This window comes from Diceros bicornis, chromosome 15, assembly GCF_020826845.1.
Source record: "Diceros bicornis minor isolate mBicDic1 chromosome 15, mDicBic1.mat.cur, whole genome shotgun sequence".
Classification (NCBI taxonomy): domain Eukaryota; kingdom Metazoa; phylum Chordata; class Mammalia; order Perissodactyla; family Rhinocerotidae; genus Diceros; species Diceros bicornis.
In genome coordinates, this window is record NC_080754.1 from 40,155,638 (window position 1) to 40,173,057 (window position 17,420).

A 17,420-nucleotide genomic window follows, 5' to 3' on the forward strand; every position below is an offset into this window, starting at 1 on the left:
AGTCCTTGTGGCCCTGTGGTCAACTGGTGGGAGTGTGGTGGCCCCCACAGCTCCACCACCAAGAGTCCTATTACTCCCTTCACCTCCTGGCCAACTCTGGGGGAAAGTCAGTTTAGTCTCCTCAGCAAATATACCTGGCCATTCGAGTGTTGATTTTTTCAAAAGAAGACAAAGTCTTGACTATATGAGGAAAAAATATCTTTCCCTTTAATATAACTTTGATCTTACTTCCAGTAAAATAATGACCCTGATATTCTCATTGTATGGATAATTCAAATCCTTGAGCTCGTAGATTACTTCTCATTCTCCATTTTGCACTGATAGGTAGGGGCAGGTGGATGGCTTCAGTTCTTTCTGCTACACAGATACAAAACATATGCAACTTTTTTTCTTAATAGGGGTGAATCTAGAAGTGCTAAGAAAGCTTTTTTTTTTCCTTTCTTTTATACCTATTACGGTAGTTTCTTGGGTGGAAGATGGGGGAATCATTCATCTCCATTGCCATTACGACTGAAATAATCAGCTCTTTTCTAAGGAGAGTTACCTTGTACCCAGTTATTTTAGAATCTGTTGTTAAACATAAAGAAAATACATATTTGATATTTGATCTTGGTCAAATGATCAAGGTCAGTGCGTGAAATATAGGCTTTATAAGAGCTGTAAACAGTTTGTTCATATAATAGAGTCAAATATAATAAAGAAAGTTTCTAAGATTTTACAGTCTGCCTCTCCCTCGAGTTCTATAAGCTGCAAAAAGATATAATTATGTGGATTTACGTATTTAGCAAAGATAGCTCTTATGTTCATAGGTGCTGAGATGCCAGCCAAGTATTCATGGCTATTCATATCTGAATGAAAGGGTGAAGAAGTTAATATTTAGTAAGATAAAGAGCCTCCACATGGAGAATCAGGCACTTTCTATGTTGCTGGTGGGAATGCAAACTGGTACAACAATTTTGGAGGGAGATTTGGCTTTATATAACAAACTGTTGTTTGAAAACTGCTTTATTTGCTGCCCTGTAATAGAAGACTTGCAGACTGCTCATTTATTGGAGTCAGCATATTCACAATACCTAATGGTAGAGAAAAAAAGAGCTTTCATAAGTTTTAGAGTCTCAAATTATACTAAATTTCTTCCTTTTAGTTTAGGTATTTTCTTAAAGTACTTCACATGCAGTTAACACTAATAAAGAACTGGCTCAGAGAATTACTAAACAGCAGCCTCTAATGTTAAAAGACCTTCTAGTATAACCAATTTGGGAAAAGGATTGGCAGATTCTTACAAGTTTATATATACTCCTTTGACTGAGCAATACCCCTCCTAGGTATTTATCCAGGAGAAGTGCAAACATATGTCCACACAAAGGCCTTTACATGAATGTTCATAGCAACTTTATTCATAACAGCCCAAATTGGAAAAAAACCTGAGTGTCTTTCATCAGGAGAATGGACAAACCAGCTGTGACCATCCATACTATGGGATAAAACTCAGCAATAAAAATGAATGAACTACTGATACACACAACATGGATGACCTTCAAGGCATTATCCTGAGAGAAAGAAGCTAGACACAAAAGAGTACATACTGTATGATTACATTATATAAAGTTTTTAAACAGGAAAAACTAGTCTCTATTGAAAAATCACGATAAGGGTTCACTTGGAAGGGGCATGAAGGTACATTCTATAAATGGAAATGTTCTATATCTTGAAAGGGGTGTGGGTTACATGGATGTATCCATTTGTCAAAACTCATTAAAATGTACACTTCACATATGAGTATTTCAACGTATGTAAGTTTTACCCTCTCCCTAAAAATAAACAGTTCTTTTTTTTTTTTTTTTTTTGTAAAAAAGGTATTCCAGTTTTCTTCCTGGCCAATTGCAAGCCTTAGTCTGAAATTTTAGCTTGAATCATACAAATAAAAATTAAAAGTTTGTATACAAAACTTAATTTATTACTTATCAGATATTTCACATTGTGCTCTTCCTTTAAGTCTTGGAGCATAGCATTAATAAATGAAAACATTAAGCATGGAGAACCAAAATAAATGCATTATGGAAGAGCTGCCTGTCTCTGAGTATACCACACTCTGTGAACAGCACAGTTCTGAAAGGTGAACTCACTTTTCCCCAAGTGGTAGTAACTGGGGTCTCGGTCAGATCATGACAGGCAAAGAACATCCTTAATTTTAGAACTGTGATATTGTACTTGCACCTGATCTTTAGAAGTAGTTCAGGAGGGCCGGCCCCATGGCTTAGGTTAAGTGCGCGCGCTCCGCTGCTGGCGGCCCGGGTTCAGATCCCGGGCGCGCACCGACACACCACTTCTCTGGCCGTGCTGAGGCCGCGCCCCACATACAGCAACTAGAAGGATGTGCAACTATGACATACAACTATCTACTGGGGCTTTGGGGGGAAATAAATAAATAAATAAAATCTTTGGGGGGAAAAAAAAGGTGGTTCAGGAGACACTTGACATCCCATCTCAGAATTTGAACCTTTACCATTTGCTGGGCCAAGCCCTGTTGCCTGGCTAGATAGTGACTTTTTTGGGCTGCAGTGTTAAGTCTCTGGATTTTATTCCACCGCAGCTTGGAGAGGTTGGAAGAGAGGGAGGGGAGAATTGTGGCCTGGAATAAATTTTCTTAAGAGCATCCTTTAAAAAATTTATCCCTGTCTATTATTTTATTTTAAATATTTAGTGGCCTGATGTGTGTCTCATGATGTGATTCCTCTAAAAAAGAAAAAACATTCTCATTCTCTAGGATTTCCCTCTTTACCCCGAGGTCCTCATCCCCAGTTTCCCCTTTGTTTCCAAATGAGGAAGTCTGGTCATCTTTTGGGCCTATAATTCTGTGAGCACTCACCAATCCAAAGGATAAACTCTCAGCAATGAAATGACCTTGAGCGAACTTCAGAGAGATTAGGCAGCAGAAAGGATTAAACACATTTATGTGAGTACAGTGCTGAGAGAAGACCAGAGAGAGCGAAGTGGCACCGTTTCCTGGAATCCAATGGCCTCCTGGTGTAAGAATTGTGGGCAGCGAGACCCTAGATACTTACCTTACACCTCCGTACGGATAACAGAGGCCGAGATGAGGGCTTACCACCATTTCCTAGGAAGTTGCATCAGGCTAGAAGATGTGGCAAAAAAAGGTACTGTGAGAGCAATGATGCCTTTCTTTTACATATGTCTTATTATTCATCCTCATTCTCAGTGGAATAATGGTTTAACTGACAAATTTTACATAAAAAAAATTTACTTTGGAATACCTCAAATTTGCTAAGGAGTTTAAAAAGGACTTTTTTTTTTTTAAAGCAGTATTCAGCTATTAATATTGTAGATGGTCATTTGTTGAGAAATTCATATTAAAAAGAGAAGACCAAATATTCTGAAAAAATGCAGCTGTAAGATGGAATGTGTAAGTACGAACCATTTTAAAAGCATTTATGTGTATACCTACATATATATGTATTGACTGTTATACACCAGTGAAAGAACTGTTTAATTTGGGGTGAAGGAATGATAAGGAGTTTTACTTTTCTTATTTTTGTTTAGTTGTATTTTTTACTTTTTAAAGATAACCAATATACATTGCTCCTGTAAAATGAAAATAAGAATCTAGATTATGAAATTCATGTTCCTGAAGAAAAATGTTGAGCCTGAAGAAAAACGTTAAATCTGAAATGCTAAGACTTCATGTTAGACACATGAGCCGATAACAGACTGGTGGTTTAAGAGTAGAAAAAAGAAAAACACTTCCCTTCAGTGGGCTGGGTGAGAAGGAACAGCATTTCTAAATTCAGATTTTTTTTTTTAATTTATTCCCCCCCCCCCAGTAGATAGTTGTATGTCATAGTTGCACGTCCTTCTAGTTGCTGTATGTGGGACATGGCCTCAGCATGGCCGGAGAAGCAGTGTGTCGGTGCTCACCCGGGATCCGAACCCGGGCCGCCAGCAGCGGAGCACGCACGCTTAACTGCTAAGCCACGGGGCCGGCCTAGGAACAGCATTTCTAAGTATGCCTTAGGTGTACGTGGAAGCCAGTAAGACAAATGCTTTAAAAGCTGAAGCAACTACTTGTTTCTAAGAGTGCTGCTATCATGGATGGGCTTATTGATATACTCGCCCCACTGTTTTCTTTTTGCCTTGAAAATGTTTATAATACATCTATTCCCCTTGGATCACAGGCCAGGAAAGGTGATTAAAGCGGAAGTCTTTGTCCCTCTCTTTACTCTTTCTTTGTACTTGGAAACTATTTCTTCAAAAGAGGGAAATTATTGAATAGAGAAGTGTGCTCTTTTAAAATAAATTCATTGTTGTGGTATACTTTCTGGGTGAGACATGATTCATGCTTGTGCTATATTCGATACCATATACTTATATTGTATATAATACATACTGTGTTATCAAAGGCAAGGGCTACTATGTATTTGCTACTTGAGAAAGAACAACTTGTTAATCAGATTTTGCTTTCCATTCTTAAAACACAGAGGCGCTCACCTGTGCATGCACACAGATCCTTACAGGGCTTGAATTCAGCTGTAAATTTTTGCCCTGGTTTTACTAAAGTTAAGTCACAAGAGCTTTACGGTTTTGTTAATGGTGAGGAAAGGATGCAATTTGAAAGAAGAATATGAAGAATTTCTGAATCCTGAACTCACAGCGTTGCATATACTACTGTTGCTTTTCTTTTTTTCCCACTATAAAAGGTTATGAAATGTTCGCCTACATGCTGTGGCTGTCCGTCATTTTATTCTCTGACTCAAGACAACAACGAAAGTTTGAGTTTCTTAATGCAAGTTTTATGAGTGTCTAAATGGCCTTTCTGACATTACTGCGATCTTACATTCATAGGATGCTGTCAGTCAACTTCTTGGTATAATACTTGTTTCTAGGGATTAAGGGAACGAAACTCAAGAGGTGACACACTGATTGAAATGTGTGTTAATCAAGATCCATATTTTATTTAATTGTTGGGGGTCAGGAAGAGTCAGCAGTTGGAGGTTTGCTTTTCTACTATCTCCCTTTTTTATCTTTTTTAAAAGAGGATTAAAATGTATTTAAAATATTATTATAAAATGCATGCATGCCTGTAAGTTAGGGTAACACCGACTGACTGCTGCAACAACCTCTAAATTTCACTGGATTAATCCACTTCAATGCCCTATCCCTGGTCAGAGGGCTGTTCGTCCTCAGAGTGTTTCAGGGACCCTATCTGCCTCTATCTTGTGGGTCTGCCATCTCCAAGCCTCAGAGTCATTACCTTGCAGCCTGCAGGAGGAAAAAGAGACAGTGGTGAAGACACACTTTTTTCTTAAATACCCCAGCTCAGAAGTAACAGATCATTTTTGCTCATCTCCCGTTGACATTCATTAGTCACATGGCAATGGCTAGAGGTAAGGGGGTTGTAGGGGAAGAGGGAGAATCCCTCTCTGCCCTTTCCCTTAAGGTTCTTATAGTTGGCCAAATAATTAACAAGACAGGTTAGCAGGAGAAAATAATACCAAGTTTAATAATATGTATACATGGGAGAAACCAGGGACACTGAGTTTCTCAACACAGTAGCAGAAATTCTCGTCTTAAATACCATCTTCAGCTAAAGACAAAGGAGGATGTTGGGGGTGGGTGGTGTTTTGGAGTTTCAGAGGGGACGAAGACAATTTACATGGAGAGGGAAATGTAAATTTTTGTCAGACAGTGCTTTGCAGGGCCACCTATAGAGAATGTGGCCAGAGAGACAGGAATTATAGTAATCAAGAGTATGTACATTTAAGTCGTTTTCTTCTGTTCTGATAAGAGTTTCCAGAGACAAGGCCATCTCCCCCCTTCCCAGCACACAGAGGGAGATACCTTTTGTAAATATTTGGTAAACAGAACTTTGAAAAGAATGGGCTTAGCGAGGACCCTACCAGTCTGTCCATACCCAGAATTAAATTCCTTTAGGCAGTTGCGAGGAGAGGTCAAATGTCAGTCAGAAAATAATCAAGGTAAAGAGATATATTTCAGGGTGGCCAAATCTTGATCTTCCACAAAGCGTTCTCCCATATTTTCTTCTGGCATTTGTATGTTTTCATTATCTAATATGGCTGAAATTTATTTTGATGCAAAAAGTGAAATATGGATACAACTTAAAAATTTTGACAGTAATAAAATACCCTTACATAGCACCTACCATATACTGGGAATTTTTCTTTAGTTCTCTAACTATATGAACTCACTTCTTACAACAACCATACCAGGTGGATGTATTATAATTTCCTCCATTTTCAGATCAGGAAATTAAGGCACAGGGAAGGTAAGCAACTTGCTTGAGGTTACTCTGCTGTGAGTGGCAGAGCCGGGATTTGAACCCAGGCATTGTGGCATCAGAGGTCATGCTCTTAATCACTGCACTGATGTCCTGTTATGGCCAGCAGATTGACCCAACACTATTTGTTAAGTAATCTCCTCCTGGCCCCATTAGAAATGCCACTTTTATCATATACTATATCCTGATTTTTTTTTATTTCTTTTTTGACACCTGTACATCGTATATCTGTATCTTTGTTTTTTTTTTAATTTAATTTTTTTTATTGTGGTAACATTGGTTTATAACATTGTTTAAATTTCAGGTTTCCGTCATTGTACTTCTATTTCTGCATAGATTACATCATGTTCACCACCCAAATACTAATTACAATCCATCACCACACACATGTGTCTAATCATCCCTTTCGTTCTCCCCTCTCCTGCTCTGGTAACCACCAATCCAGTCTCTGCATCCAGATTTATATTTTGGTCTAATTCTAATCTCTTTTTTGCTCCTGAGTCCTTCCAAGCTCGTAACAAGTTCTATCAAACTTACTTTGTAGTGAAAGAGAAAGAGGTCACATGACATAAGTGGGGAATTTATGAGCAGAATTTCACAGTAAACCACCAATGCATGGCAATAACATGGGTGTTTGAGAAAAATCTGTTGTGGTACCCTTGGGGTCATGGCTCAAAGTACTGAATGATAAATTTTTTTCTTTTAATTTTATTATTTTTTTAATTTTTTAAATTTATTTTTTATTTTTGTTTAATTTTTTGTTTATTGCAGTAACATTGGTTTGTAACATTGTATAAATTTCAAGTGTACATCATTATACTTCTATTTCTGCATAGATTACATCATGTTCACCACCCAGATACTAATTATGAATGATAAATTTAATTGGCTTCCGTTGAATCTGTTACATACAGACTGCTTCCACATGTTATTTTAAATTAAATTGAATTAGATAATGTATGTAAAGTACATAGCACAGTACCCACTAGGTAGTAAGTGCTCAATAAGTGGTAGTATGAATCCTCACACCAGCCCTCTAAGGAGATCTTGTTAAGTATTATCCATTCCCATTTTACAGAGGAGGACCTGAAGATGGAGGGGCTGGTCAGAGGCAGAGCTGGGATGCAACTCCATTTCCTTTCATTCTGCTTCCATAGTACCTGAAAGAATGAATAAATTGAGAGAGGAAGGAAGGAATGTTGGGCAGAGCCTGCAGGGCTTTTTCTTAAACAAAAGTGAAATCGTTGGGGCCGGCCCGGTGTCGCAAGCGCTTAAGTGTGCGTGTTTTGCTGTGGTGGCCCGGGGTTTGCCGGTTCGGATCCCGGGCGCCCACCAACACACCGCTTGGCAGGCCATGCTGTGGCGGCGTCCCATATAAAGTGGAGGAAGATGGGCACGGATGTTAGCTTGGGGCCAGTCTTCCTCAGCAAAAAAAGAGGAGGATTGGCAGATGTCAGCTCAGGGCTGATCTTCCTCACACACACACACACAAAAATTAAATTGTTTATCTATTGTATTGCTAAAATGTCTAAAATCCTACCATTTTGATTCCTTTGTGTTAAGAAATTTTTTCTCTAAGGAGCTTTCGAAAGAAATGAAAGTGTAGAAACTCGGAAGAATGCCATGTTCAATGATCATTGGTCATATCAAGTCTTCTCTTCTCCTCCTGTTAGACCGTATTATATTACTTTGCCCAAGACACTGCCTCTAGCTGATAGACTTGACTGAGTCCAGGTCTGGGAGTGGGCTGAGAAAGAGGAGGGTGTAGGCATTCAGGGGCCCACCCTGGGCAGTGGGGTAGGGCTTGAGGTACGCTGGAAGGAGAGGCAAGTAGGTTCTCAAACCAGGGTTGGCTTGTTTCCCAGGATGCTGACCCCAAATCAGCACAGAAGGAAATACAGGGCCAAGAGTTACCCCATCTAGGCCTCAGTTTCAAGAATACTTTGAATACTGTATAGATGATTATTTTTATTGAATGGTAAGAGAAGCAGACTAGTGGACAACTCAGATAAAAACTTTTTCTTTTCCTGAGCTCCATTTTTATAAGCAGCAGGAAAGGACCAACAATAGTCTAAGGCCTTGGCATCAATGTGTGGTTGCTTCTCCGTTGAATCAGCAGCATCAGGAGAGCTTGTTAGAAATGCCCCACCCCAAGTCTACTGAATCAGAATATGTATTTAAAAACCCGGGTGATGTATATATCCTGTTATAATTTGAGAAGCACTGCTCTGGGGAGTACTGATTAAAATGCAGGTGGGGACACTTTGAAATCGAGTGCTAAAACATGAGAGCCGTACCGGAGGGAGGGATTAGGTATTTTCACCGAGTTTCTTAACTTCCTCCAGGGCCTTGATTACTGGTTATTCAGATTGCCCCAGGCAGCAGAGCTGGTTCTAGCTCTTTAGACTTAACGAAGGGCTACAGGAGAGCCTCACCTCCAGCTATTGTTGCTAAGGAAACTCTTTGCAGAGAAACTTCCACCTCTGCAGTGATTGTCTCATATGAAGGTACACAATGTGAAATGTCAGCAGAAATTAAGAAGCTTTAAAAAATGTGTCCAATTTGTCTGTAATGGGAAAAAAAAGGGAGAAAAGGGATTTGGACAAGTATTCAAAAACAGAAACATGTATGCCTAGTAATATCCTGTCAGTCCTCAAAGCACTTTTAAACAGGCATTTGCAGAGCCTGAGACAAGAGCATACAAATGGAGGCCCACATGTTAAATAAAATACATTCTATCTTCCTACCTTGACAAACATACCCTCATAGGAACAAAATTAAAATATATATAAAACTGTGGTTTTTATTTGACTAAAAGTGAGAAAATATCAAAGATGACTAAATTGAATTATAGCACATGTCTGAGTGTTGTGTTGATGGGCCAATGAAATTTGGATGAGTAATAAAGATATACATAATCCATAACGTGTCTAGTTTTTTGCTGTAAGTGATTTGCCATAGCAGTTTCAGCCGTGCAGCTAATTGGCCATAAGGGAATTTTGCAGTAAAAGATAAAATATCTGGTTGACAGTTTTGGTTTCATTTGGTTACAAATGGTTTTCACAATGAAACATGAAAAATGAATAACAAAATTAAAGACTGTGAAAAATGAAAATACAAAATATTTCAATAAAATATGTAAATGTGTGTAGATTTACGGCAATGCTGTGCAAAGAACTGATTTTATTTTGTGGATTGTTATCTAAGCACTTTGTCATCTGAGTCTTTCATTCATAGTATTATACTTTTTTTTTTTTGCCCGTTGATTTGTCTCCTTGTTTGGCATCGCACTTTTTTCCTTTTTTTTTGCTAAAATGTCTTCCTTCATTAAGAGGAGTGTTAGTTTCATCCAAATATTAGGATGCATGTTTGTAACCAAATGAAAACCATATGAGCTGAATAAAACCCAGCGATACCATTTGTAACCAAATAAAACCATAATGAAATTAAAACTGTCAGTCAACCCACTTATTTTATCTTTTGCGGAAAATTGCCTTCACAGCCTATTAGTTGTGCATTGAAAGTGTTTGTGGTGAAAATATTTGTGGCGAAACTGCATGTGGCATAGATGCTCACAGCGAAAATGCCTAGAACCAATCCATAAGCCATTAGCTAATCCACAAAATATTTCTTTTTTCTTGCCTTCGTGTCAGCAAAAGCACTATGTCGTTATGAGATTTTTCACATGATTGAGAGCATGTGATCTAAAGTAAATGTGATCTAAGTAAAATGTAATGGTGTTCCCTGAGTTCAAAATTTGCATATATTTGCGTCATGAATTGGATGAAAAAGAAAAGGAAGAACGTTGATGCTTGGTAGTACTGGACGTATTTCATTATGTAAGAATCGGCAGCATTCATGCCATGTGAGAGGAAGGATTTGACAATTAACGTGTCTTTTCTCTTACCTAAGCACTTCCGCTGCTCACTTCCTCACCGCTCCAGTCCTCCCAGCCCTCTGAAGCAGAGTCTGCCCCTGGTGTCAGCAGTGGCGCAGCCCACAAACCGTCATAGCATTTGGATGCAGTCGCCTTTTCTTTTGAGGATATAGATCAAGAGATGTGGAGGAGCATCTCCCTGGGGCCCCAATCGTGTTAAGAGAATAGATGTTTAGGGCTCGAGTGTGCCCTGCCGGCACTGAGCTCTGGATCATGAGTGACAGCGGCACCCGTCTGGTCTTCAATACGTAAATTTTGGGGAGGGAGGGTTGTAATATGTGGAGCTGGCAAAGTTCGGGGCTGGGGCAGGGGTCGCAAGGAGACTTTCTGGGGTGATGGAAATGTTGCATATCTTGATCTGTTTGATGGTTACATCAGTATATATACTTGACAGAATTCATCAAACTGTATTCTTAAGATTTGTACATTGTACTGCATGTAAATGATGCTTCAATAAAGTCCTGTTAGCATAAAAAATAAAGGCTACCAGAGCATACTTTTCTCTATGTAGACTAAAGGGGGTAACCACAGATGATTCCATCACTAACACAACTATTTCATGTATTCTTTTCTCATATGCCTGCACACATGTGCACAAACACACCACAGGCTTTTTTCTTTTTCTTTTTTTAAACCTGGCTGCAATCCCAGCATACATAGGTTTTTCTGTCCTTGATATTATATCTTAAATCTTCTTCTATGGACATGGTCTTCATAATCATATGATTGCTTCCATTTTTTTCACTTTATAAATAATATTCCAGTCCACATTTTTATGTATAAAGTTTATATTTTATTATTTCTTTGGGATAAATTTCCAGATAGAGGGTGAGTGAGTAAAAGATTATGAAGATTTTAATGACTCTATATGGTGATGGTTAAGATATTGGGCTTTGGGGTTCAGACCAAGCTGGGTTCAAATTCTGGTTCTGCTTGACCTTGGATGAGCTACTAAGAATCTAGATCAATGTGGCCTTTAGAGTTGTTTTGAGGATTAAATGCGATGATGTGCATATGTGAAGGGTTTAGTATGTAACCTACACAATAATCACTGGGTAAAATATTGTGAAACTACTTTCTAAAAGGATGCTACCAGCTTCACTCCCGGAGGTGATGCGAAAGTACCAGTTTTCCAACATTATCCCAGGATTGTGGGATATTGTTAGAATCTCAATTATTTTATGGATGAAATGAGATATTCTATTGCTGTTTCAATAGCATTATTTGACTACTAGGAAGTTGGATGTTTTTCAGTTTTCTTGATTTAAAAAATCTAAATTTATGCTTAAAAAAATACCTCTGTCTGCTTTTTAAATGCCTTTTATTCATTGTTAATTTACGGACAAGACTTCAATACTATGTCTTCTGGTTCAGGTTAAGCATCACTATAGGACAGGACCCAATAAAAGAAGGAAAAATGGGTTTGTGTTATTTCTGACCTGGCCAATAAGAAAGAGAAGTGAAACACAGCATGACCCCATTGGGTCGCTTTTCCTACCAGCCCAGCAACTGATTTCTCAGAGCCTCTGGCCCACAAGTGTTTTCTCAGCAGTCAAGTCTGGTCTAGTTGTGGGGGTGGGAGGGCGGGGTGGGCTGGAGGAGGTTCATTTTAGTGCCAGGGCGCATTCCTTTACTGTCATTAGCTAATCAAATGAGTTAATCCCTAAAGCCTTGTTAGGGCTGGCTCACAGATCTCTTTAGTGTTATTAACAGAGAGGCATGCTGTACAGTGGCTGAGAGTGGAGTTCCTGGTCCCATTCCTGGTTTGGCTAACTGGCAGAACTTTCTTTCTGCCCACCAGATTCTTTGGGTAAAGTAGTAATGTCACAGGGGCTGTCAAACTTGGGGCTGCCTTACCTCTCTGATCCAGACCATAGTTTTTTTTTCCATAGCCTATTTATTGATTTTGTAATTTGGTTCTTTTTTTCTCAAACGATACTTGAGTCTTTTTTAAATTCCAGTGTGACCAGAATTTCAGAATAGCAAGAGCCGGGGGCTAAGAATTTCGCTGCACTTTATTTCTTACCAGTTGCAACACTCAGACAGCGTCTAGCTGTTATCTGCACTGTTTCCTGCCTTCTGCTGCGAGGAGGACAGCTGCGAGTAGTAGAAGGGTCCTGCCGCAGAGCCTGCGCTGCTCTCTGAGACCAGAGAATGGACAACACAGGGGTGTTGCCTGCTGCCTACAGCTGAATTCCCAGGGGCTGGGCTGGGCTGTTATTCCATCAGTAGGAGGCTGTGTTGTGGCCTTTGATGCCTTCTGCATTTCTGGAACTGTGGGTCCAGGATAACATACAATCACATGTCTGTATACTTATCAGGGATAGAAAAGGGACCAGTTTTTCCCTAATCTATTTGTAACTTTGCCCAGAGTAGAAATTGTATTGAAATTGAATTATCACTTCCTTTCTTTGTGACAAAGAGACACGTTTCTCCCTAATCCATACACATCAAAAATAGCAAGCAGGAAACAGGAAGCAGGAAGCAAGCACCACCACCTTGGTGGGTCGTCACTGGTTATGCCCAACTGTTCCTGGAGAAGGAAAAGCCATTTTACAGGTGAGGACACTGAGGCTCAGAGTATTCTTGCCCTGGTTACCCAGCTAGAAGTTTGCAGAAACAGCCCTTCCCATGCAGGGCTGTCTGGATTTAAGTAGGTTCTTTCCCGCTGCAGAGGAAGGTGTTCCTTTAGACCAAAGAGCTCTTCACTCCCTCCTCACCCCCTCTACTAGCAGGGCTGGTCTCTGTGTCTCTTTTGGTACAGAGCATGAATGTGCCTTGCTTGGGGCTGAACTGAGCATGCCCTCTTCAACAGACCCACAGTGTCAGGCATCACTAAAAGCTGAGTATATCTGAGGTCATTTTCACGCTCTGGGTCAGCACTGAGTCCAGTAAACTCTCATGATCTATTGCAGCCAACCAGGTTGGGTCCTGTGACTCCTTTGCTGGGAGGTCTTTAAAGATAACCATGTTACTCTCTGGCTGGGGACCAAGCTCTCTCAGCAAAACCTGGGCCACAGGCAAACCAGCTCATTTCTATTCTAGAAAAATCAAATCATAAATTTTAGTCCTGTTCATTTGGTAACCACAGGAGACAGGTGAGGAAGAACTCTGTTGGAAGGCTGGGCAAGCAGATTCCCATGATGAGAGACACTAGTCAACCTCTAAAGGGTGGTGGAAGCCACTGCTCATCAAGGCCAAGGGTCTGAAAAGTCCATCACATGTGGTTGAGTTTTGCGTCTTAGGTCAGGTGATCCGGGGCTGACCTAGGCTCCACACTTAAATTGTTGTGTGACACAGGCAAGATCAGAATCTCTCTGGGTCTCCATTTCTTCATTTGAAAAAAAGACAGGGCAGGGGGATGGTTGGCTTAACTCATTTCTGTTGTCCCTTTCAGATCATACTTTTTTACTAATTTAAAATGTTTAATTTAAAGCACACCTCAAATATTGAGATACAATAACAATAAATTGCATTTTATGATCTTGGTTTTTCTCTGGGATCATTGTCTCTTTAGTATGCCTCCTCAGGTATTAAAAAATAATAATTCAGCTCTATTTTTGAGTATGCCACTTTCCCAGACCACTGAGAGATTGCATTCTGAAAGACTCTTCAATTACTCTTTCTGCTGAAATTCTCTATATTGTTGTCCACTTGTAATTTACATTTTATTATGGAAAATTTGAAATATATGCGATGGAATTGTATAATGAGCTCCCATGGACCCATCAACCAGGTTCAACAGTTATCCACATTGTGTCAGTCTGGTTTCATCTCCCCGCTTCCCTGCACATTTTTGCAGAGGGGAGTGCTGAAGTATTTTTAAGCAGATCTCAGACTTCATATCATTTTACTGTTAAATACTTTACTTTCTATATCTAACAGAAAAGGCCCTCCCTTTTTGTAAAACATAACTACAATGCCATCATTGCACCCACAAAATTAACAGTGATGCAAGAGTTCTTTGAAATTTTAGTGAATTCAGAGTGGAAGGGGTAATGGGATGAAGGCGCTCAGACCTGGGTTTACCCCCTTTCCTCCAGGAAAAGTGGTAGAATTCATTGAGAAGGGTCTTGGGGTTTAAGCTGGCACTTGCCCCACCCTTACAAGACTTTCAGGAAGCAAATATGGGAAAGGCCTTCCACAGCAATGGGTATAACTAGCACTTACGGAGCACCTACTGTGTACATCTCCATATGCATCACCTCCTTTAACCTTCACACCAAAGCTGAGAAGTAGAAACCAAGGCTCTGGGAGAGGTTCCCACATATTACTTCTGATTCGTCAACAATAGAATATCATAACGTTGGCCGGCCCCGTGGCTTGGTGGTTAAGTGCGCGCGCTCCGATGCTGGTGGCCCGGGTTCGGATCCTGGGCGCACACTGAGGCACCACTTCTCCGTCCATCCTGAGGCCGAGTCCCACATACAGCAACTAGAAGGATGTGCAGCTATGACATACAACTATCTACTGGGGCTTTGGGGGGAAAAAATAAATAAATAAAATCTTTAAAAAAAAAAAAAAAAGAATATCATAACGTTACCCTGACTCTATGCTGAAGCAATAGGAGATTCCTATTTAGCATCAGTGTACAAGGCTATTTCATTCATGCCTTAATCCAGATGTTTAACTGCTGTGAAACAATAACCTGTTCATTTTTTGAGATTCCGTGGGAAATAGTTAAATGAGGATAATAATATCTTAAGTGGAGAGAGGGTGAAAATGCCCAGGCTCTTCCAGCCCAGGCTAAGGGATTCCACCCAGTCTTCCCTTCTTTCTAATCCCCTTTCCCCAAATGGATAGAAGGCAAATCTTAGGGTTTATAAATCACTTGTTAGGGTTAGAGGACATTTGTAGGTTTGTGCTTGAAAGATTTGAATTTTTGCCTTGGGAATCTGTAAGCTTTTACTCAGTAAGGAGCATCTTTAATTAGCAAAATGGAGAAATGCCCCCTTAAATGTGCTTGGCAGTGGGAAGAGGCCCCTTGAAGTATTCTGGAAGAAAAACAAAAAAGAGGAATGGACTAAGGAGGGAGGCAAAAAGCAAAGAAGGGAGGGAGGGAGGGAAACAAAATCAAAGAACCTTCATAAATCCCAGATTGATTTTATGACCCAGCTTGAGATGAACTCTGGTAATTTACCTTGTTTGTGTTTAAATGGCCTCATGCAGACCCAAAGGAGTAGGCAGATACCTAAATACCTGCCTTGGTAATGAGACCATCTGGCACGTTTACTGTGACGCTGCTGAAGCTTAAACTTCAGGGCCCCTTCCTTGCACTGACCCCTTCCAAAACCTTGGGAGAGACTCTGGAATGTGTTCCTCTGCTCATGTGTACAAGCTTCAAACCACATAAAACCGGGTCCATCCCTGCGACTTGGGAATTGAGTTCTCAAGAGAATAATGTGTCCATAATCATACCTTGATAAGTTCCAGATTTTCCTAGTAGTGGAGCTTCCCTTTCTTCCTTTTAATTTCTCTGTGTAATTTGCAAGGATTTAACCTCATTTCTATTTCATTTGTGCAGATGAAATTATGCAACAGGAAATCAGGCCCCTGGTGGCAGTGGATATAATTGAACAACTTCACAGACAATTCGCCATTCTTTCAGGTAAGGGGCAAATTCATTTGCATTTCCAGATTTTGTTGGGGGGCTCCTGCTGGGAAGGCCTGGTCTCTTGAATCTTGAACATTATACTCAAGTCTCAGTCAGCCCTTAAACCTCACCCAGGACTAGAAGGAACCGAGGACTATCCAGCTAGGAGGCTGGGGTCTCAAAGATGTCATTCGTTTTGCTGTTGGGTGTAATTTGATCTTTCCCAAGGGAGTACAATTCTTTGAACTTGTAAAGAACAGAGCTGAAAAGATCTTGAGGAAGGAAAAAGAAATAACTACTGACATTAGCTGCCACCATGATGTTCTTCTGATGTTCTTGTTGGATATTCTTCCAAGATCCAACCATAAGAAAGTCTTGGTTTTGAGGGTTCATGAACATTGCTGAGGTTATTTGTTCTCTGAGAGATTTGTCTTAGCTCTTAAGGACCTAATTTTAATACATTGATTTCCATTAAGCATTTGATTGCTTAATGAAAAACTGCTTAGCCAGTTTGCTTCTCTGGGCCTCAGTTTCCTCATTGGAATAATGAATGGGATCATTATCATTGTTGAGGATTAAATGACATAAGGTATGAAAAGTGCTTAGTATTGCAACTGCCAAATAAATGTTTGACTCTTTTTCTGGATACATTTTAATCCCATAAAAATGTTTATTTTGGGGTTATATTATGGAAAATGGTTTTAACTATGATACAGTTTTTATCAGGAACCACAGCCATGCTCACAGTGAATATGGTGTATAACGCCACAGTTGAGTCAGGAATAGAGATAACTGTCACCCTTTAATGTAGAACATAGAGCTGTGAAAACTCACGCTGTATCAGAGGACACCTCTGTGTTAGGGCAGGCACTTGGACCATGGCAAACAATCTTTTCGTTTCTGAGCTGCTTTTGTCTTGTGGCCTCTAGTTTGCCCTTCTTGTGAGAGAGAAGCATGGGTTAGCTGTGGTAGCATTTGCAACAGGGCAAGGCTGGAAGGGTATTAGGTTCTCTGCGTCAGTGCTTTTTGGGAATTAGTGAGCCTGCTTTTCGTCTTTAACTATTCCTCTTTCCCTGGCAGAGGCAGCAGCTGTCAGCCACAAGGCCGTTGTGGGTGCCTGTGTAGTTGTGGTTGTAAAACAGAAATCTCTGCGATTAGGTCTTTTCCCGTTGCTGTGGTAGCCCCACTGCGGCCTCTGCTCTGGGTCACAGCAGTTTTCCTTTTCCTGATTCAGGGAAGCAGGGTGAGGATGTTCTAGCTGCAGATTTTTCTGCAGATTCCACTGAGCTCTGGAAAGAGCCAGAGGCCCCATCAACCAGGAAGGCTGTGAAGGAGAGAATGGAGCCTTTTCCCAATGAGGCCCAGTTTCCTGGCCTACTGTGCTCTGTCAGTGTGCTCCCAGGGCTGGTGGGAAAGCAGGTGGGAAAGCCTCATTGCATGAAGGCTGACCCAGATTTGTGGCCAGATGGTTTGAAGCCTCTGCGTGATGAAGCCTGTGAGCAGGGGGCCACCAGCAGGAAGTGAATAGTGACCAGGGCTGGGGCCTCTGGTAGCTTTGACCTGGGAAGACAACCTGT

At 40.4% G+C, this 17,420-nt stretch overlaps 1 protein-coding gene across 7 annotated transcripts in view; it reads left to right on the forward strand.

The window, feature by feature from the left end:
• MCF2L2 (MCF.2 cell line derived transforming sequence-like 2) overlaps positions 1–17,420 on the forward strand; it is a 230,930-nt gene that overhangs the window by 14,174 nt on the left and 199,336 nt on the right. For 4 of the 7 annotated variants that reach the window (XM_058556251.1, XM_058556257.1, XM_058556258.1 and 1 more), the window contains exon 2: positions 15,775–15,858. In XM_058556251.1, the coding sequence (XP_058412234.1) occupies positions 15,775–15,858 (84 nt within the window). Of the gene's footprint in view, positions 1–8,658; positions 8,821–10,225; positions 10,499–12,721; positions 12,810–15,774; positions 15,859–17,420 lie in introns of those variants that run through there. The other 3 variants (XM_058556255.1, XM_058556254.1, XM_058556253.1) reach the window with 3 other exon arrangements.